This window comes from Pinus tabuliformis, chromosome Q, assembly GCF_031772625.1.
Source record: "Pinus tabuliformis cultivar Carrire ecotype Pingquan chromosome Q, CPIR1, whole genome shotgun sequence".
Taxonomy (NCBI): Eukaryota; Viridiplantae; Streptophyta; class Pinopsida; order Pinales; family Pinaceae; genus Pinus; species Pinus tabuliformis.
Genome location: NC_142296.1, coordinates 94,981,664 through 95,004,670, shown reverse-complemented (window position 1 = coordinate 95,004,670; position 23,007 = coordinate 94,981,664). Strand labels below are relative to the sequence as shown.

The following is a 23,007-nucleotide window of genomic DNA, read 5'->3' as shown; positions in this document are numbered from 1 at the left end:
CAGGTTAATTACATGATTACAAAATTATAAGTTTATTAATATTAATTATATAGTTAAATATAAATTATAATTATAAAGAACTATAATTTATTAATATAGTATATAGTTATAAATACATTATATATATATATATATATATATATATATATAAAACTAAATTTGAATTTGAATAAAACTTTAACCTTGTCAAACTTGAACTCGAACTCAAACTCAAACTTGAACGATGTGACATTGCTCAGAATTACAACACCCTACAACAAGAACAAATAACACTAATAAAAATCATGTTCAATTGAAGGACATCATAGAAAATATTTCAACATGGACCAAATCTCTAAGCACCACCATCCCACAACTAAATTCTACCAACACTCTTAACCCGCCATCAAGTACCTCCAGTGCATCCACCCCACAACCAAACATACCCCCTCATAGCATGGTAATCACTAACCGATTTCAATCATATGTGAATCAACCAAGTTTCTTATACACGATAAGTGAAAATCTTGAATTATCAAAATTCAATGGGAATGAAAAACAAGGCATTGCAGGGTTTAACAAGGCAAAAGAATATTTTGAAATCCATGGTATCAATATTGATGACAAAAAATTCCAATATGCTTATGCAATTAGAACGACGCATATAATTGGTACATTTGGTGGAAGAAACTAGCATATTTGACAAGTTGGAATAAATTTAAGTATGGATTCTCTAAAATATTTCAAGGTATCAAAGAAGAGGGCTTTTCCACACAACTCACGAGATTACAATGAAAGGGAAGCGTGGATGAGTTTACACATTATTGGGAAACTTTGGTATAAGAGTACCCAATCTATCAAAAAAATGTCTAATTCAATCATATATGATAGGACTTAAGATGCACATCCAGAATGAATTAAAACTACATGATATTACAACTATGGATGTAGCAATACATAAGGAAAAAATTTGTTAGAAAATAAGTTTGAAAGATCTTCATTACAAAAATTCGATAAGATTTGTTTACGATGAAAAGAGAGTTATTACAGGTTCTGTGGATACAAGTGGACACCTGTACACAAATGCATGACCCAAAAATCATATAAGTATGAAGTTGAGAATGAATTTGACTCCTCCAATAGTAACTCTGAAGAGGAAGTGAAAAAGGAAAGAAAACAAGCATCGGAGATGTGGAAAAAAGTGGGTTTCAAGTGATAGATGTGCACTCAACCACATATTTCCCTGCAAAATTATAGATGGGAAAGAAGCATAGGTTGTTGCTAAAGAGGACATGTTGGTCTCTGATGAGGAGGAAAATTCACCAAAGGTGTCATTAGCATCAATTACATTCATATAAAAAATTCATGAGGAAGAGAAGTCAAAAGTTTTTGTCTTAGAAGAAGTACAACCACCAATAGTACATTATACTCCATTTCATCTAATATGATCCCAATGGGGGCATATATGGGATTGACTATATATGGCATGACCTTGAGAGGGGGCATTTATGGGGTTATATGTACATGTATTATGTAAAGATATATGTAATAGGGTCAACCTAATAATAAAGGGGCCATATGTGCACTGTGTGAATAGGTGTATATAGAGGTCATGTAGTCATTATTGAGAACAAGTGATTTGGATGTATGAATGTCTTTGGATATCTGGAACATTCTCTAATTCTTTAGGGGGTTATTGTGTAACTCTCTCTTATCTATATTGGAATTGTGCTCCGCGTTCATATTGCCATATATGGTGTGTACTTTTGGTTTCTTATGGTAATTTATGTATTTCCATCATAACATCATCTGAGGAAGGGTACTTACCTACAATAGTCTGGGTGGAAAATCCATGATATCATTTGAGGTGATTATAAGAAAAATGAAACCAAACAGCCTAAAGCTCAAAGGAATCCTAAAAGGTAAAGATATCACAATATTAGTAGATTCTAGAAGCACACACAATTTCATAGATATTAATTTCACAAGACAAATAAATCTTTTCGTATACCTTGTGAAGTATCTCAAGATTACAACCATTGATGTCAACCAATTGAAATGGTAGATAAATGTCATAAAGTTTCAATAATATACAACATTTGGAACTACAATTCGAATATTACTCTATACCTCTTTGTGGAGTGGACATGGTGTTAGGAGTAAAATAGTTGATAAAATTAAAAACCTACACCACAAATCTCCAGGAGCAATTCCTGGAATTCCAATGGCAAGGAAATAATTACAAGTTATATGGTTAAGGAAGACAAAATACTTTGTGAAAGAAACCTACAAATCCTATGCTTCCTTCATGAATGAGTCTGTTGACCACTACGTGTCAACTTCCCATAGCAGTTCACCCCCTTTTCTTTGCAAAAGGGATAGCGTTTCAGCGATGTGTCCGTGCCATTCGACTAATTCGACTTCCATCATCAACCTGATCGTGTTATGTTGTAAACCCAGTCTGCATGTGTAAATTGTAAATAATTTTAGCAGATATGAGTCATGTATGTAAATTGCCTAGGTGGACCTAATTTTCTAGTGATAATCTACGTTCCGGAAGGTTTTTTGTCTCACCGATCCATGATCGGCAGAGTTTTCCTTCAGCCTAACCCCAAAGCCGAAATGGATTTTGTCATTAGAATCTTAGGAGAATCCTAGTATGTTGATCTGTTAGATTATAGTTGTGTCGCAGAACTGAGTGGTTTATGAGGGTCTATGTCAAATGGGTTTTCCCCCTTGAGATGTAAAATTGTAAAAGACATGATGTAAAATATCTTGAGGGTTAGAAAATGTTTTAATCCCCTCATAAGTCCTAAGTCCTAGGTCCTAGGTGATTTTTCCAAAGGCTAAGTTCGAGGATCCATTTAAAAATAAAAATTGAAAATTGAAAAAAAAAACAATAAAAAAATAAAATATATAAGTAATTAAAAAAATTAAAAACATTAAAAAATATATAAAATTAAAAATAAATAAATAAATAAAAATAATAATAAAATTTAAAAATTTAAAAATAATTAAAAAAATAAAAATAAAAATAATAAAAAAATAAAATAATAATATTTTTGAGTAAATAAATGCAGAATTTCAATTTTTTAATGCATTAAAAATTCGACGAATGAGATTAAGAGATATCTTGATCCTCATCGACGGTCGAGATCATTTTGACATGGATCACTCGAACTAGCCGTTGGGAAATTTTCCTTTAAATAGGGTGCTAGGGGTCATTTGAGATCAATCGATCTGCGAGTCTTGTGCTGAAGAAAGCTCTCTTGTAAACTTTTTCTGGTGCTAATAAAGAAAGACTTTGGGGTTGAAATCTTGCTGGTGTTACTCTCCTGAAGTGCTGTGAGCTGTTTTGTTTTCTGCGTATTTTTATTTCTCAGCCATTAGTAATAGCTTGATGTAGAGTATTGTTGAACACAGGTATCTTGTTCACTTACTAGGGTTTGAATGGTAATAGTATTTCTGAAATAATGGCAGGTATCTCCATTGCATCTGGAATCTAGTACTGTTTTTTCCCTCTTTATTGATGGTTGAAGTGAGCTGTGCAGGAAACCCTTATTGAAGAAATCAGTGGGCGTTTGGGGAAGTTCTCGGCTGAACCAACCAACTCCCACAAAGCATTTTCTTGCAGAGCCCAGCCAGTTTCGATCCTGGTTTTATCATTTAAGTTTATTTTATGAATGCATGAGAGTTTTTCTAAAGTATCTCATAGTAAAATTGAACTTCTGAAAATATTATTGACGATAACTGACAAATCTGGCTGTTGTAGAGCTATAATTCTGTAAATATTGTAATTTTTGACCATTTTGCAGGATTTTAGTCTTTACCCTTGCATATATATATTCTCTGGGTGTTTGTTTTTTCATTACAGGTTGCAGGTCTGAGAAGAAATCTTGTGGGAAACTAGATCTAAACCCTTGAGGGTAAGATCTGGCCCATAAATTAGTTTTTGCAAGGTCTCTGTTTTGGCTGTCCAAGGGTTTCAACTTCTGTTACTTTCAGATCTGGAAATCTTTTGAGAGGGTTTCATCTACAAAATTGAAGATAAGTGGCTCAAGTAATTTTATCAGAGTCCCTGGAAAGTATTTTCTTTAATTGTTGGTTGCCTGGTGGGATTTCGCCATACATTTCGAATTTTCATTTGGAGCCTCAGCCTTGCGGTCTGCTTCAATTTTTTTTTTTAATTTTTATTTGGCTGCTCCAGAGCCAACAAAAAAAAAAAACAAAATCTAAATCCATCCATTCGCTGCTAAATTTGCATGCAAGCCTCATCAGGCTTATTCCCTCTTTCCTGCGCGCTGTTTATTTTAGCTTTTCTTGCTACCATCCAGTCGCGTGTAGCAGTTCCACACCCCTCTGCCTGCTCACTGTCGTCCTTGCAGTCTCACGCTGCCTCAATCCTTCAAAGCTTGTGTGCAAACCCATCAGATCCACAAAATCTTTAGCTGCTCCTTTCCGCCGTCAATGTTTCATTCGACCTGCAACAGCACATTGAAACAACAACTTCATTTTTTTTCTTTTCTTTTGCACAACGTCTATCTCTTCTCCTCTTTACGCAACAACAATCGCAACTCCTTCACCTACAAACCCCTGTTGATCCTGCGATTCTTCCTCTCATTTCCTGACCTGCGTTCTCCATTTGCTGTCGGCTTCTTTTCTCCTGCGCATTATCTATCAAATCTCGCTGCCTCATCAAACCTGCAGCATTGCCGCTTTCTCCTCTGCAAGCTGTGGACTCCTTTCTAGCTGCTTGAGCTCCCCTCTTGGTCGCTGCCATTCCTCGTCCGCCGCCAAAATTTCCAAGGACCTGCACGCACCAGTCACGCAGAACAGCAAAATCGATTTTAATTTCATATGCGTGTTAGAATCTTAGGGTTAATACAAATTTTAGAATTAAATTTTATTTTTTTTGTTTTGTCTTAGTTTTAACTTTTAAGTTAAGCGCATATTTTCTTTTATGAAGTATGTTAAGTTAAAAAAAAATAAAAAAAATATAATAATAAAATTCTATTTTCATTTAGTTTTTTTTAGATTAATTCAAATTTAGCATTATTTTATTTTGACTCTTTAAAACAGGAAAAATGAAAAATATAATTTTGATTTTCTTTTTCTTTCTTTTATTTTTGTGTGGTTTCAAGCTTCATTTAGAATTAGTTTTAGGCTTTGTCTTTGTTTTTTTTTTTAGTTTAGTTTAATTTGTTTTAAATTTAGTTAGTTTTGTTTAAAATCATAAAAAAAAGGGTTTTTTTTTTTTAGATTTTAGATTAGACTTTAGTTTTAGATTTTGATTAAGTTTAGATTTACTTTTGTTTAAAGTAAATAAAAAATAAAAAATAAAAATAGAAAATTCATAAAAAGTTTAAAAGTTTCTTTTTACTTTTTTGATTTTAGTTTTAAATTTTTGTTCTATTTGAAAAATATAAAAATATTTTGGAAATTTTTTGCCAATTTCAGTCTTGGCTCAGGAATTTCTTATTTCTTATCTTTTCTGCTGAGGCTAAAACTTTGATGTGGGAATATTTGTCATTTCTTTATATGGTTAAACATGCTTAAATGTTCATTTGAAGATTAACTACATGAATGTGATCTCTGGTTAGCGCTTTATGTGGTTGTTTAAAGCACTTTATCTTTCAAGATTTTAATTTCTAGAGTATCATTAAGCCATTAAGCATTTATTGATTATCTCGCATTTGGTAAAAGTTAAGCTTTGTTTGAGTTGTTTGATGGTTAACGATTGTTAATGAGCCCACATTCCTGCAGCATTTGATAAATAATCATTTAATCATTCATTTCATAAGGCACTGGTCTATTAACTTAATAAAATCAATTTAGTGTTTGTTTCCCTTCATGTCTTCCAGCCCAACTGGTTCCCAGTTGGTCATTCATTATCCCATAGGGTCTACCCCCCTTAGCCGCAGGAGATAGGCTTAAATGGAGAGATCGGGGATCAGGGTGACAGCCCCCGGTCTGAGCGTTGTCGTGACACTCTGTGCGACAACAGAGTCTACCAAATATTCACAAACAAATCTATAATCAAAGTGAAATTCTATAGGGAAAGAGAAATTCATCTATGATTGCTTTGAGGACAAACTTACAAAGCATTCTTCAAGGGGAAGCGAATGTTGTAGATATTAAAGTATAAAACGATAATAAATAATAATAAAATAAGATGAATAAAATAATAATAAACATGCCCACTGGGTGCAGTGTAATTAGCGATTGTCCTGATATGAAGTGTCATGTAAACAATGAGGTTCAAGGTTCAAATCCTCGTGAGTCGAGCCAACAAAAAAAGAATAATAATAATAAATATAATAATGACGATGAAATAATGAAAGGTCAAGTTTATGAAAAGACATGTTGTTAGCGAAAGGGCACCCACTTACTAAGCTTATTTTTATGGGTTGTCATTGTAATGTCCCATTATCTTATTCACTTGATATTTTATGCATCAATATATTTTGTTTCCAAACATTAAGAAAATTAAATTTAAAGCGTGTCCACTCCACTAGATCCCATATTTGCCAAAAGTAGTAATGCTAAATATATCCATGCAAAAATTGTAGCCATCTCCTAAAAATAGGAAAGATGGAAAATGACGGGCATTGTTATTAAAAATTTAAAATAATAGCAACAGTAGCATGCCTAAAAATAGTAGCCTCATTCATGTCAATGAAATTAGTCTCATCGTACTCATTTTGAACAAGGAATTGAAGTATATGCTCAAAATGGGAATGTGAGCCTTGTATTGCTAATTGCTATAAATAGCAATGTCATGAAAATGCTTGTGTCAGTTGGAAAATGTTCATTGGCATTGTGAGTTTGCGAGGACCAATAGTGTTGGATCACCTTTGACATGTAGACGTCGAAACTCTGGCTCCTAGAAAATAGGAAAACTAATAAAGATAGCAACTTTCCCCAAATCTAGTGCGTATGTGTCTGAGGTGGACTTTATTACCATGAAAGTTGATGCACTTGTAGTTGTCACTAAATGCTAGTCTAATAAAAGTTACATGAATCTCAACCCTCTAGTTGCATAGCAAATTTGGGAGTTAATAATGGTGACTTAAGGGGATGGGATCCCCTTGGGGATGTTGAGAACCTCAAGATCTTTGTGCTTTGCAACTATAGATAATTGATCTATGGAAAATCTGACTTGTAGATCGCTATTCCTATCCATCGAGCATTAGAGTCAAATATATGGTGCCTTAGTTAATTTGTTGGGATGAGAACCTACTACCCACCGAAAAGTAGGTAACCTATAGGAGAAAACTTTTCTCCTCCTTGGACAACCTACTAGCCAGCAACCCGACATGATCAGTACATGACATAATTTCAGGATTTTCGACTTCTTGCTTTGGTCAAATTCTTCTCTACCATTTGGAATTCCTTCTTGAAAGAAGGTGGGTTATCCATCAGTGGGTACTTTAACCATTTTGCAATCATGTGTTTTCACTTAATGTTTTGGGCATACTAATATGGATCAAAGGGTAATCTAGATGATTGACTGATCTTTGACTGTATTCTTGTTCCCTCACTTCACTTGGGAGGTTATTCTTTCACTCTAGTCTAGTGGGACCTCTTTTGAGGCCTTATGGTTTTATGAAGGACACTACTAGGGAGGTTTTGATTGAAGTAGCATGTCCACGGTATCCCGCACTTACCACTTTCCATCTTTCCCACTATTCCATCTCCATTCTTCAGCTTGGTGGTCATTGGTCATGGCCCATGGGAATTGGCACCCTCTCATCCTCATCCTTGAGTCTGGGTTGGAAAACTTTGCCCCAGAGGTTGATGCAACTAAAAGAAAGTTAAAAGCATAAGAAATCCACATTGAAAAAAAAAAGGATAAAATGTAAAAGATGGCTAGGACATTTGATTTGCGCATGGGCAAAAGCCTAGCATGAGCTCTACCATCCTCATTAGCCATCGCTCGGTTCCTCGAGCACTTGATGGTTCATCTATAAAAGGAACCTTTGTATTGTCCCAACTTGATGTGCAATAACTAACTCATCATTAAGGGGTATTATGTTGAATCTCAAAAAACAAGCTTGGGCTCTTGAGCTATGCACCCAAATCAAAGGACTTCATAAAGAAGTAAAAGGCACACCAGAGGGGTGGAAAAAGCAAGCCAAGGGAATGTTGAGAAATCTAGGGCATTAGCATTAGGTGATTTCTCCTTTTAGTGACTGCTTGTGAATGCTTTTTACTTCGTTAGATTAGGATCTTCTTCTTGTTAGATTATTAGTGTTCTTCTTCATCAAACAGTAACCAATGCATGAACATAAATAGACAAGAGACATAGCATGTCGGCTATAAGCCAGGGCCAAAACTTGTCACTCTTTGAAAGGAAAACCCACACAAATTCTTCTGATAAAGATTCCAATTGACGAATACCAAGACCAAGACCCTTGACCTATTAGCCACTCCAAGACCAAGCCACAAGTCCTCTTGACTGTCTTCTCTTCCTGTTGACTCCTCTTCCTCTTTGATCTTCTGAGCATTGAGACATTGACATCACTAAGATCTCATCTAGATCTCTTCTCGTGAGACCTTCTTACTGTCATCATCAATGAACTGTGGTTGTACCAAACTGTTATTTCTTCAAGGCTGCTTCTCTGCACTTGATGTGATACCTAGACAGAGAGACTCTTCATTGTAGGAAGCATCTTGCTGTCCCTTTATCTTCCTTCAGAAACTCATGTGATCACATCCGAATATGTCTTGCTGCCACTGTGTACCGAGCTTCAGAAAGATCCGAACTGTGCTATCTTGGCCCTTCAATACTCCTTGCTGTCACTGTGATCTGAACATAAGAGGGATCCGAATTCCCTACCCAATCTCCATTCCTGTGCCTTAGACCAAGCTCTTTTCTCACATCCGAACTCTGTAATTATTCTGCGAAATCTCAGAGGTATCCAAAGTCTTCTCACTGTGCCAGAGATCTGAAATTCTCTGTTCTACCCAACCGAAAAACTCAGAGATAGATGCGAAATCTTCTGACTGTGGAATAGGCCGAGGTGGGTATATATAGTAGTCTGTCTGTCAATATAAGCTGACATGAGTTTATGAACCGGTGTGTCTCCATAACGTGAGTCGACATGAGTTATTATTTCATCTTCCAGGCTGACATAGGAAGAGGAGGACTGTGCTTGTCTTTGGAGGGCTACTTGCTAGAATACATTTGACATATCTTTATACATGACATTGACCTTTTGACAAATCCTAAGGCTCTCAATGGGAGCCGTGTAAAAATAAACTTCTTGCTCATTAAACCCATGAAGCAAGGCATTACAAAAATAAATTTATTGTCTTTTTTATTTCATTTACAAAATCAAAATTACAATGTCATTATGAAGACCGAACCTAGTTACATTTTACAACAAAGAAGGGGTAATTCATGCCTCCACGACTGCTCCCTCCTTACATCTATACACTCAGGATGTTGGACCACCATTAGCTGGTTACTTGGCTATGGCACCCTGCCCCGAAGTCATTCCCATTTCATTGCCACCATTTTCACAGACACCGATGGATTGATGGGCTAACTTATGACCTGTCACTTCCCCTTGGGGGTTGGAAACACCTAATAGGGTTATCCATCTAACCATCCCTAACATAAGGATTTAACTCTTATATGGGACTTGATCTAGTTAGATATTTGAAGGTGATCTCTGTGTGAAGTATTATTGTACCCCGAACATTAGGTATGGTCCACTATGATGCATCTATGTTTATTGTACTTAATGGTTGTTGATTTTCTATTGATCTTGAAAGCATTTTGTCAGGTGGTTTCATCACAGCAGCAGAGTCCTCTTGAGATGATTGCCCCACTTTCTCAGCAGCTACCCAAAGGCCCTTTTACCCATTGCAGCTGCCCAAAAGACCAAATTGATGGCTACCCACTTAAGCACACAGGAACTAATGAATGTAACTGCCAAAAACATTGCTCAGTAATTGTTCTCTCTTCTTAAAAGCGTGAAATTCTTCTTGCTGGAGTTGCCCTTGTTCAAGCTACCCAAAAGATTGAAAATCTTATTGGTGGAATGACCCTTGCTCAAACTGTGTGAGAAAAAAATGAGAGAGAAATCCTCTTTATAAAAAAAAAAATTGTGGTTAGAGGCTTCTAGAAGTGTCAGTAATGCTTAATTGACCTTAGATTAGGGTTTACAGTCACCAAGGTGGGTCCACAAGGCCAAACCCATTACCCAAATCGATTGGGAAACCATACAGAGCATGGTATATCCTTGAAATACATTTCCTGCATGTGATATGTTTTTCCCTTTCGTGATCTGCATGACAGGCTGTATGGTACATTTTTCAGTGTTTCATCATGTTTCTGTACATGATGCAGACCCTTAGGCAGTGTTTCCTACAGCTTAGCCATAATGTACTTTCATCTTACAGAAATGCAGTGGATATTTGTTTTCAGAGGGCAAATGCTTGTGGACAAAATTAGAAAATTGGTTAACTGTCTCTAAAAGTTCCACGTGAGTGTGATCTAACAGCAAGCAACAAGGTGATCAGGCTTGTATTAGTACATAGATCCATGTTCTAAACCCCTCAAGTAGGTGTGGATGAAGCTAGGTGTGAGTCTAGGTGAATTTGACGGCATAGATACACCCCTCATGGTGCGGCAGTTTAGTTGAAGAGATTCTGTTTAAAAAACAAAAGAAAGAATTCACATACCTGTCCTGTATATTGAGTCTACATCATTAGCATACAAATATGTTTTGGGTACTGTCTGAATGTATAATATCCTAAAATGTGTTAATTGACGGATGAACTAATTCAGCAGTTACATAAGTGAAGATTTGTTTGATTAGTTATTTCTCTGAACAGCTACTTGAAATTTTCAGTTTTCTTGTTTGTCATGATGTCCAATCAGGGATTGGGTGAATATTTATGTTTCAATTATATCTGTTAGTCAGGAGAGGTCTTTGGGTACTACCCAAAATGAGGAAACATTCGCTTTCCATTTTGGTGCTATTTTTCCATGCCTGTTAAACTGAGATTACATTACATTATTTTCTATAAACGTATTGATATTAGTGATTGCTTCTATGTGTATGTAGGTAAAAGCAAGGGACCACGTTTCCATTGGGATGACGATGATCAAGATGAGAGAGTTTTTCAAGCAGCATTTGGAGGAAGAAAGTTTTATTGGATATCTGGTGATTGGAATGAATTAAGGTGGCGCACGTCATGGGAATTCAACTGGAGGGGCAGGAAAAACTATTCTGAGAATTATGCTAGTGACGATGAAGCTCCTTCTATAGGATCAGTTTCTGATCGAATAGCTCTTGGTTTGGCTCCCAATGGACCATTAACATTAGAGGATGTTAAACAAGCGTAAGTTCAATTTTGTAGGTTGTGTTCATTGAATTAGACTATGTTTATAGTCAGATAAGCTAAAGTTCTCATGGTTTCTCTTTTCGTTCTACTTGAGACCATTTTAAGGATAGCAAGTGGTTTAATGAACTTAGGTTCTCTATCTTTGCTGGTATCTGTGCAGATTTCGAATTTCTGCTTTAAAATGGCATCCAGATCGGAATGAAGGTCCCTCAAAGGTTAGATCCACCTGCAAAAAATCAATAAGCAATCATCTTCTAGATTCCAGACTCTCTGATAATTTTTCTATCTATCTGAATTTTTTATATAATCACTTATTGTTGAGTCTATGCTCGAGCCCAAGAATTTGACCATCGGTGACAGGAACAAAAAAATATTTTCGTAGTCCATTCCCTCTTTCTAGGAGAACCCTCTTGTCACAAACTTCTTGATGCTGTTGGCTGTTGCATAAATCGTTGCATTGATAGTTACCACAATGTACCCATTCTTTCCTCCATTCAGGAGGTCATGGAAGAAAAATCATAACCAAGCAAAATACAAAGGATAAGAAGCCAACCAAAGAATAAAAAATAATGATAATAATCAAGGGAGAAGAAAATATAAAGTACCTATCTCCTGATCAAGGAAGAAATTTGTTGAGGCTTGTAGGGAACTGTCACTCCCTCTTGATCGTTGCCTCCTTTCAGAAATCACTGAAGTCCATCTGCAATCTCATCATGCTTAGATTCCTTGTCTTCTTCCGTGGTGGATGCTCAACCACAACATCAACTGCTGATGCATGCTGCTTTATTTTTGCATGACTTGTAAGGGCTAGGATGACTTCATCTTGCAGATTAGTAAGCCATTTATCGAGTTATGCAGCCGCAAAGGCTCAACAGCATGCTAGCATCAACACCAAGTCTGCCCTTCAATTTTCCACTTGCATTCAAACACTAAGTCTTCCAATTCTTGTATCAGGTTGTCTCTTGCTTTGTAACCAGCATGCATCACCTATTCTGGTACACAATGTTGATCTAATACTTTGACACAGAGGATGACGCTCAATCCAACAACTGGTCATAGTTCCACTTTTGAATTTTAACTGGATATAACAGCACACATAACCAAAAGATTGAAATCATGATAACTTCCATGACCCTACATATGTATGTCACTACAATATACCAGCTACCCCAAAGACATCATTCCCATTGTCTTTGCAGCAGCATACAGATCCTAATCACAATTCTTTGCATGTGATCTACAATTACAGCGATACTTATCCATAGAGCCAAGCAGTCATCATTATAGTAAACAATCTTGAGGGGTATCCTTGGAAAACTAATCCATACGCAAGCTATCGCTCCTCTTGTCAATCGAACCACATGTATCACCAGATTGCACTATTACTCATACTGCCATCAATTTCCATCATATCGAGTTCTTTCACGCATTTGAACCAACAATGATCATATGTAGGATGAATGCATGATCTCCACATGGAAGCAGAGATAAGAGTGTATCGATATCCGAGCATTTGTGCATCACACTCTCGACAAACCATAGGTCTGGTTTTTCCTAACTACCGTAATAGTATTTCACCCAAACTTAAACAAATTGTTGTATTCTTACTGGCACTCATCCCAATTGTGACAATACAGATCCAAACTTGACTACAGTGACCTATCTAATCCGTCAACTAGGCCAAATATTTGACATCTTGTAGGACCATCATATCAATATGCATCACCACAGTTATTCCTTTGTTGTGTGGTCCTCTCCACAACAATCGGAATTGAGCAATGAAGTTATTGTGATTTCTTCCTGCAAGTTGAGTGCATCCGAGTCCAAAACTAAGAGCCCTAGTAACCTCCTATCCCCTGCCTCTTCCCAGGTAGACGACTTCAATCTAATAGTGACAATAGTTCTCTTTACTTAAGAATTATCACAAGTGATAGCTCCTTTTGAGAGTGTCTCTCCTTTGTAATAGAAAACAAATTCCTACTTCTATTGGATACGATGACGGTTCTTCCAAATTGATATGGAAGCTCCTTTCTCCAAATACGCAAATAGAAACAATGGGTGCAATTGTTCCTTTCATCGACAAATAAGCATCGTGGCCATATGTTACAATGTCTATCTATGATGTTGCTTACTTCTCTACCTGGCCACTAATCTCTCTCTTGTTGGCAGGCATTGACTTTGGTAGCTCTCTTTTACCAACTACTTACCAGGAATTGACATGAGAGCTCCATGTTGCCATTTAGCCCATTGGACACTTGATTTGGTATTCGAATTTAACTTGAAATCATTTGCAAAAGGAGTTTGCCTTCTCATTCCACGGATCTGTTGCTTCCATGTACAAAAGATTCCCAATAGACTTGATGTACCCATCTTCCACACCTACCTCACGAGTAACATCCTTAAAGTTGAAGGACACCTAGCATTTCGCTCGTCTAGGCTAATATTAAGGAATAGTTGGAGAATCTCCCCACAAAGCACCCTCGGCTAGGCCTGTGGCCAAACTTTGCTCCATAGAACGAACACGTTCTCACTACAGCCCCTTCTTTTTCCACATAACAAACCTCGGAATAGCTTCTTTCTTGGCTGTGGTTGGTCCTTTAACCCTTCAACCATACAATGCAGTCCTTAAACCAACCCTCCTTTTGTGGCCTAGACATGGTACCGTCCAACCCTCTTCTTCGAGGTTGCTCTCTCAATAAGGCTTTGATACCATGTTGATTTTTCTACAATAAACATAGTAGAAACTTATCTGATAATTACTACTTAATAATCTTCATACAATTTATATTATGCCATTGATATTAACGAACAATTATACACTGAAGATTTCAACAGTAATGCAATGAAAATAATAAGATCATAAAGAGACAACCATGCACAATAGAAACAAAAAATTTCCCTACAAAACCCAAACTTGGGAGAAAACCCAACAACTCTTCTTCTAGGAGAAATTCTTCTTCAATAACGTTTACAATAAAATGTCTAAATATTTGTGCCAAAAACGAAGTCCAAACTTTAGTCACTACATCCTTTTTCTGCTCCCACGTGTGGCTAATATATAAGAGATATGATGATAAGTGAGTGATCAAATGAAGTGTCACATCATGTGTATATATACAAGTCGAATGGGTGCATTTACCCCAAGGGACACACCCTTTCATGGTGGGGTTGACTTGTCCCTTTTGAGCCTACATGAAACCCAAAAATAAAATTTATTTTATTTTAATTTCCATAATTTTTCTAGGCCGACTTAGGAGGCCTCTTGGCATGTGAGAATACCTCTCGATGCTACACAAAAATCAACATTGTTTAGGTATTGTCACATATGCAATAAAGATCCCTTAAGGGATAGTTTGACTCATTTTCAACATCTTCCAGGGGGGTTTGTGCCCTGTTCTAAGAGAAGACCTGACTTTATGGGCCCAACGTTTCCCCTATAGATATGAGTGTTGGGGATTGATATGCTTCCACATGCTACTTGACCTCTTGATGAGCCTCCAAATGTTGAAATGCTGACTTGAAAGCTTAGGCATTGGACTATTTGATGATGTGCCTAGATGGAGCCACAACATCCCCAGATTAGTCTTAACCCTATTTGATGGAAAATTCCTTGATTTAGAGCCCAAATGAGGATGTTTATCACTAATATGACTTGGGAGGGATAACAAATCCCTCTTTGATGCCAACACTTGCCCTAAGAGGTGCCACTTCACTCCCACATGCATGAAAAGGGTGACATAGGGCTTCTTTTGGATGACATCAGAGTGGAGGAGGCTGCTTTTGGAGATGTACACATGCACTTTGGTATTTTCTAGAATTGAGGAGCACTCGTGAACCATTTCCTCAGTGCTTTGATGCGTTATTGCATATTTGGAGGATGACGTGATGGTGGAGACAATCTTACTCCCACATGTGGGGGTTAATTTTGGCATTTTGCTATGTTTTAATGCTATTTTAAGATCGGTTTGTAACCTTTGACCTAGTTTAACGCTCATGCCAACTTGTGTTGATTTTATAGTTCTAATTAGACAAGAACAATTTTCTGCAATTGATAATTACTTCCAATGATATATGATATTACTTTAGCACATTCCAGATGATCATTAAGCTATTACACTTCAAAAATTCAACGGTAAATGCAATAGAATAGTGTTGAAGTTTCTAATTTTACTTAGTTAGAAACCCTCCATGCACTTTATCTGATTTATTCCTACCTACTTGTTATTTTCCTTAACAAGTTACTTACAATGTAAATACTCAAAATAAACACTAGTGCATGCTCAACATATTACAGATCAGCAACTAAAGGAAACGGAAACAAACACACCATATGACACCATTATTTTTGGACTAATGTCCTCGGAAAAACCCAATGTGGGAAAACTAGTGCAACGATCTGAGGGATTTCTTATTAAGCAATATCAAAGTACAATCTGGGTGCCAAAACTGGCCTACCCAACAGAGAATTTCCTTGGCAGTAATACCTCTCACTTTCTGACAAATCTGTTGGCTGAAACCCTGGATAATCCTTCCGGCAGCTTCTCAGCACAAATTTGCCTTAGAAACCGCAACGTTTGCCTATCTGGACTGTGTCAGCCTCTCCTTGCCCAGCGTTGGCCCTGTGTTAGCCCGAGGAAGCCTTGCATAAGCTCTTTGACCCTCTGCGTTAGGTCTCTGACCCTCTACGTCAGCTACGTTGGCCTCTTTGGTGCTCTGCGCAACACTTAGCTGACTCTGCGTGAGCACTGGCTTCTCCTGTGTCACTCTTTCTGGCTGCTCTGTTGCTCTCCTGGCACTATCTCTGCCTCTCTGTCTCTCTGTACTCAATGCCCCTTAGCTGCTCTCCGATCACTGATTCTATCTCTCTTAGCAAACCCCGCTCTAGAGAATAGAATGACTGATCACTCTGGTGTATTCTCCAAGTGACCCTCAAGCCTCCTCTTATACTTTTCCTGTTGACATCTCAACGGCCAAGATTAAGTCCCTAATCAACAACTAAGATTAGATCTGGCTTGATCCATGTATTTTTGGACCATTCTAACACAGATTCATATTAATACACATTAATATTTTATTTTCTCTAAGTTTAAACTTAGAGACTCCATTAAAAATATTAATTATTTTAATATCTCCTGATCTGTTTAGAATCTGCCCAAACCCTTTCTGGGTATTGGAGATCTCATGTGCCCCAACCTCTCCACCAAATTTCGTGGCTAGAGCACATCCGATGCTACCCGAAATCAACAAATAGTAAAGATCAAAATAGAAAAACCATGCACAGTAGACACCAAAACTTTTGCCATGGGAAACCCAAATTCGAGAGAAAACCCAACAATCTTTTCTAGGAGAAATTGTTCAATTCAACAAAATTACAATCTAATATTCTCAAGTCAAACTTGGTCAACCCATACCAACAATTCAACATAAGTCAAACCTGGTCAAATAGGCCAAAATTCGACCTACAACAACTGCCCAAAAATCTTAATCAAACTGAGTCAAACAGTCAGAAATTCGGCCTCTTGTAGCTTCCCCAAAACTTGGTCAACATTGCCTAGAATCCAGTCAACTTTTCCCATAAAACTCGGTCAACTTTGCCCAGAAAACTTGATCAATTGTGCCCATAAAACTTGGTCAACTTTGCCTAGGAGAACTCAATCAACATAGGCCAAACAAACCTCAGAAAAGAACTCGGTCAAGGTTGGTCAACACTGGTCAAAATTCATAAGACTTCTCTATCTCGCACATGTGAATAGAAAATTAGATGTTTTTGTTGATGATCTAAATTGTGTCCAAATGATGGAGATAGAGTTTGTATTTATAGTGGTCTAATGGTGACCAAGGGGCACATCTCCTAGTTAAGCCGACTTAAACTTTTGGGGCCAACCTAATCATTCAAGATTTTAATTTAATTTTTCTTTGTAGAGTTGACTTGAGTAACTGGGGAATACCTTCCGTAGCAGCCAAAACCGAACACTCCCTCTTAGTTAGGGAGGTATTCACCTTAACTTCATCAAATGTTCACTTTGCTAAAAAAATTCTCCATCCCAAGAAAAGATTGAACGAGCCTGCTATGTTAATGAATCCATCCGCTTCATGTTCTATGCTAGAACCACATGGAAATCATCCTGCATCAACATCATACAAAGGATCTAGTCACCCACTAGCCAAATACCTTTTCGAGATATGGTCAGGTACCCCCTGGTCGCGGTAAAAACAAAACTAGTCCTGGGTCACCAACTAACCAATTCATCATTTGGAACAAGGACAATTCTCCTTGACTAGTAGTGAAATCTTGGGCCAATTTACCATTCCCCCATGTCATCACATGCTACTTGAATGGTAAAAATATTTATCGGATGCTTTGGGGCACGCACTCTACACACTAGCCAAGTAACCTTTGGCAATATGTTCAGAACCTTTTGACTGGGGGAGCACTCTGGGCCTTGATGCTCTCTAGGTTGTTCTCCCTAGCCACATTACATGGCACCCGGTCAATACCCTAGACCAAGGGAAAATGTCTACCCTTGATGCTACAACATCAACACTCCCTCTCAACGAGGGAGGCATTTTCACCACTCCAAGCTTGTCCTTGAAGTAGAGAAACTTCATCTAGGACAAAGGCTTTGTGTGAATGTCAACACCCTGCTCGTTTATAGAAATGTATTGGAGCCTCACTGCTCCCTTTTGTACCCTGTCTCAGATGTAGTGGTACTTGATCTCAATGTGCTTCGATTTGTCATGGAAAACTAGATTTTTTGAAGCTTTACACAGCTTTGATTGTCACAATATATCACGATCGTTTCCAGCAACTGGTTATACAATCCTACAAGTAGCTTCCGAAGCCATACTGCTTCACAGCGTGCCAAACTAGCTGCAATATACTCAGCCTCTGCAGTGCTAAGTGCGATAGATGTCTGCTTCCTCCTCATCCAGAATATTATAGCAAAACCCAAACTAAAGCAACATCCTAACGTGCTTTTCTTGTCTTTTTGGCGGTCCCTACCCAATGGGAATTTATGTATACTTGCAGTTATACTTCACCATTTTAGACATCTCAATCCATAACTGACTATTCCAGGCAATGTTGTACGACTTGTACTTGAATCAAACTCGTCCGGCTATTGACTCGTCAACTCATATAAGACTCGAGAACAACCCGTATAAGACTCGTCAAAGTACAAAAAAACTTAAAATATGGTAAATTTTAAGCACAAAAAAGAAACTAATGACAATTCCAATCCTTATAAGTTATAAAAACCACAATATATGCAATAATTCATAACATCATCTCATATCTATAAAAGTACAACATAACATATTCAATTTTTGTAAACAAAACATTTAGATATTGAATAAGAAAAGGAATCATGATTCAAAAAATGGAAGCAAGTTCAAAGTTCAAATACATATTTCTGAAATGATAAATGATTGTCTCATAACAATCTTGAGTCTCATCACTCATGGATGACTACACCTACAATAAGCCCTCGTGGAGCTAGTGCCAACATCGGAAGGCTGAAGCAATTGTGAGGCAGGTGTATTTGGAGTCCACATTTGAGATGGCAAACTAGAGAGATCCTTAGTCTCTTCATCAAGCCAACTCAAATCAGGGGACTCCTCCTCCACAAACCAATTAGACTCTAAATCAATAGAATCCAATAAAATTGGATTTGTATCCTTTGGTTGCACTTGTTTTGTGAGCATTCGAAGGTTGTAGTAGATGAAAACCAACGTCTCCAACCTCTCATGATCCAACTTGTTTCTCTTTTTGTTGTGGATGTGCTCAAACACTGACCAGTTGCCCTCACAAGAAGAAGCACCGCAGGGTTGACTCAAAACTCTGATGGTGAATTCTTGTAATTGTGGTGCCTCAGTGCCATAATCTATCCACCAATGAGCTATAAAAAAATAACAACAAAGATTATCAGATTGTAATGCCAAACATATAAAAGAGAACTAGCAAAATTACAAGCTAAGTTCTAACAATTTGCACTTACAAGGCATTTTCTTGTCCTTGAGATGCTGGCTTGCGCTGAATCCAAACATGCTAGATGCTTCCTTGTACATATCTCATTGTATGTTGATTTTTTCTTGAATATCTTGATTCAGGAACATCTTCTCAATGCATATCATGACACCTCTCATCACCTCGGGATCTCTTTAAATGTTAGACCCCTCATTATAGAATAAACTCGGATTGAGATATGCTTCTGCTGCATGCAATGGTGAATGCAATTGCTTGTCCCACCTGGAACCAATAATTTTCCATAAAGGGAGATACCTAGATTCATTTTCCTTATAGAAAGTCTTGATGGCCACTTTGGCCCTGTCCATGCCCTCATAAATATATCCCATTGCAGGTTTCTCTCCATCCATCAATCTCAAGACTTTCACAAGGTGCTCAGTGAAGCTGACAATCTCAGTGACTTTGCCCCACAAACTATCACCAAATATAGATGCTTTCACAGACAATGCTTCTGGTTTTGTGCTATCTTTCCAAAATACCCATTGCTGTCTACAAAACATTCTTCTCAAAGCTTGTTACTCATACAAAAGGCTTTGGAGGGAAAGAAAGTTTGTAGCACACCGTGTGACAATTGAGCGACTAAGCTCACCTTGTGTGAATTCCCTTGTAAGGTTCAACACCCAAGTACGATTATAAATATACTTGGTAATTTATTTTCATTCTTGCACAACATCTTGCACCCACTCCAACTTCTCAATGTCCTCTAGTATCAAGCCTATGCAATGGGCAGCACATGGAGTCCAAAAAATGGTGGGATATTTGGCACAAAGAAACCTTCAAGCTACCACATAATTCGCTACATTGTCCGTGATTACTTGGACAACATTTGCAACCCCAACTTCCTCCACCACATCAGCCAACAATGTAAAAATCAAATGTGCATCTTTTACATGGTCAGATGCATCAATGGGTTTTAGGAATATGGTTCCTTTAGGGCAAGCTACAACAAAATTTATTATTGTTCTACCCCTTTGATCTGTCCACCCATCAAACATAATTATACAACTTGTAAATTTCCATGAGCTTTTAATGTTCTCCAATTGTTCCTTGACACACTCAAGCTCCTCATCTAGCTCTTTCCCCCTTAAGTGCATTATAAGATGGGGCTTTGTATCCAGGGCTAGCACGTGCAATGTCATCCACCATTGGTTGATAAAAATAAGACTTTGCATAGTTGAATGAAAGATTGTTATGGTACCAAAACTCCTCACTGCCATCTCTGCCTCCTTCCTCTTCTTTTCATTAAAACTATCCAAGGTTGGTTGAGATCCTGGAGTTGTACGAGGGTTGAAGAAAGAAGAGGTTATACTCATGTTTGCCACAACTCCTGAAGAGGAGTTACCAATACCTCGACTTTGAATCTGTGTTTCACTCTGAGATGAAGATCTACCCATCCCAACAATCTCATCTTTCCTTTTTGCCCGCTTAGAACTTTCTTCTTTAATGACTTCCAAAGAAACTGCCATTTCAGTAGTGACTTCATTAGGGCAATTTTGACAACATCCCACACCATTTCCAAGAATTCTAGCTAGGTGGTATTTTGGCCTGTTTATGCCTGCATGCATTGTGGCATTGCAATAATTACACTTGACATGGTGGTCATTACCGGCAATGATTCGTTGACCATGCCCAATGCCTCAGCACGAGACTTTCTAGTACCCTTTGGTGGCATGGTGATGAAATTTGGACGTTTTTTTTTTTTTAACAAATTTGTTTGGGCCTTGTGGCTAAGTTTCTCAGCCACACGGGGCCTGTGTGTGGCTGAGTTTCTTAGCCACAGGGCCTGTGTGTGGTTGAGAAACGCAACCACAGGGCCCAAAAACAATTGTAAATTAAAAAAAAAAAAATTGAATACAAAAAAAAATTATATGGAAAACATTCAAACAAGGTTCATGAAGCCTACCTATTTGTGATGAAGCTGGGTCTGATCTGATAAAGCCTCTTTTAGCCTCCTCCAAGAGCTCCTTCACTGTGCAATGGAGTCACTCAACACTCATAGAAATGAGTCAAACACTCAAATGACAAGTGAATGACAAATGGAAGGGAGAGAGGTGCTTATAAAGCATTTTCTTGCCTCCATTTTCCCTTTCCGTCCACCTCATTTCCAAAATAATAAAATTAAAAAAATTTGCAATTTTAAGGTTGACGGGTCTTACAAGGGTCTGATACGGGTCTAATGCCAAACCCGCGGGTCCTATGCGGGTAGCCGGGTTCAATACGGGTTTAGCCGAGTACAGGTTTTAAGTGCAGGTTCTATGCGAGTGACCTGTCTTGCTATAGAACCTGCCAAGACCCGTGGGTACTCGCGGGTCTTATGCGGGTAGTGCTACGCTAGTATTAGGCATATATCTCAACACATGCTTTGCCACAAATCCAATGTATATTCCTAGGTTCCACCATCAACTAGGTTAGAGTGTTTCAAGTCTTGTATTAACTAGATACATCTAGGATCCAATCAAACGTTAATACATAGAGGGATCCACCAAATATGAGTCAAATTCTCTCAGCTTCTTCGGATTCGTCACCTTGGGAGTGGCCATGGACTTGTAGTCCATCATCCCAAATCTTTGAAGGGCTGTAATAACATACTAACCTTGACTAAGGAATATCTCACCTGGCTTCTGTGACACTTCTAATCCCAAGTAGTAATGCATCAACCCTAGATCCTTCATCTCGAACTCAGAGGTCAACTCCCTCTTACACTGATCAATGAGATTTTCTTCTCTTGTAAAAAATAAGTCATCAACATATAACAACAAGATCACAGGCTCACCTTTAACAACTTTGTAGTAAAGATTGGGATCAACATCACTCTTGGTGACACCAAGACTAATCGGGTGTCCATCAATCCAAGAATACCATGCTCGAGGTGCCTGCTTGAGTCTGTACAAAGTCTTTCTTCATTGTACAAACTTGAGATTCCCTCTCATGTACCTCAAAGCCTTGAGGTTGTTCTATGTACATTTTTTCCTCAATCACTCCATTGAGGAAATTGGTCTTTACGTCCATCTGTTGCAATTTCCAACCCATAATATAAGCAATAGAAATAATAATTCTAACAGAAGTGTACCTGGGAACTGGAGTAAATGTCTCTTCGTAGTCCTCTCCCTCTTTCTGGGAGAACCCTCTTGCCATGAATCTCTCTTTGTACTCTCTATGCTGCCATCTACCACATGCTTGATCTTGTAGATCCACTTGAAAGTCACCACTGACTTCCCCTCAGGTCTCAACGCAATTTCCCACACATCATTCTTCATGATGCATTTATATTTCTCCATCATGGCATCCTTCCAAACTTGTTGGTCTGCTTCCTCCTCGTTGTTATATGGCTCAGAATCAATGGTGCGACTCATCAATGGTGTAACAACCTTGATTTAAGATATACAAATAATTACATCAAATTCTATGAGTAATAATCAACACACAACTATTCAACTAATTAACATAGAATTTCCGAAAACACGAGCAAAGACGACTTACCTGTGACGATGATATTCCTTACTTGTGAATTCAGAGTTGAATGCTATTGGAATCCCGCTAACCACAACAAAGTTTTGGGGATGACTCTCCACTCAACCGTAGGCTCAACGACATATAATCTTTATACAACTGGCCACCCCCAAGTCCTAAATCAATGTACTATT

At 37.8% G+C, this 23,007-nt stretch overlaps 1 protein-coding gene across 12 annotated transcripts in view; it reads left to right on the top strand.

Annotated features, from left to right (window-relative positions):
* Positions 1 to 23,007, top strand: part of LOC149218408 (uncharacterized) — a 200,075-nt gene that overhangs the window by 163,243 nt on the left and 13,825 nt on the right. For all 12 annotated transcript variants that reach the window (XM_089383951.1, XM_089383947.1, XM_089383946.1 and 9 more), the window contains 2 exons: positions 11,058 to 11,334; positions 11,498 to 11,552. In XM_089383951.1, the coding sequence (XP_089240077.1) occupies positions 11,058 to 11,334; positions 11,498 to 11,552 (332 nt within the window). The remainder of the gene's footprint in view (positions 1 to 11,057; positions 11,335 to 11,497; positions 11,553 to 23,007) is intronic.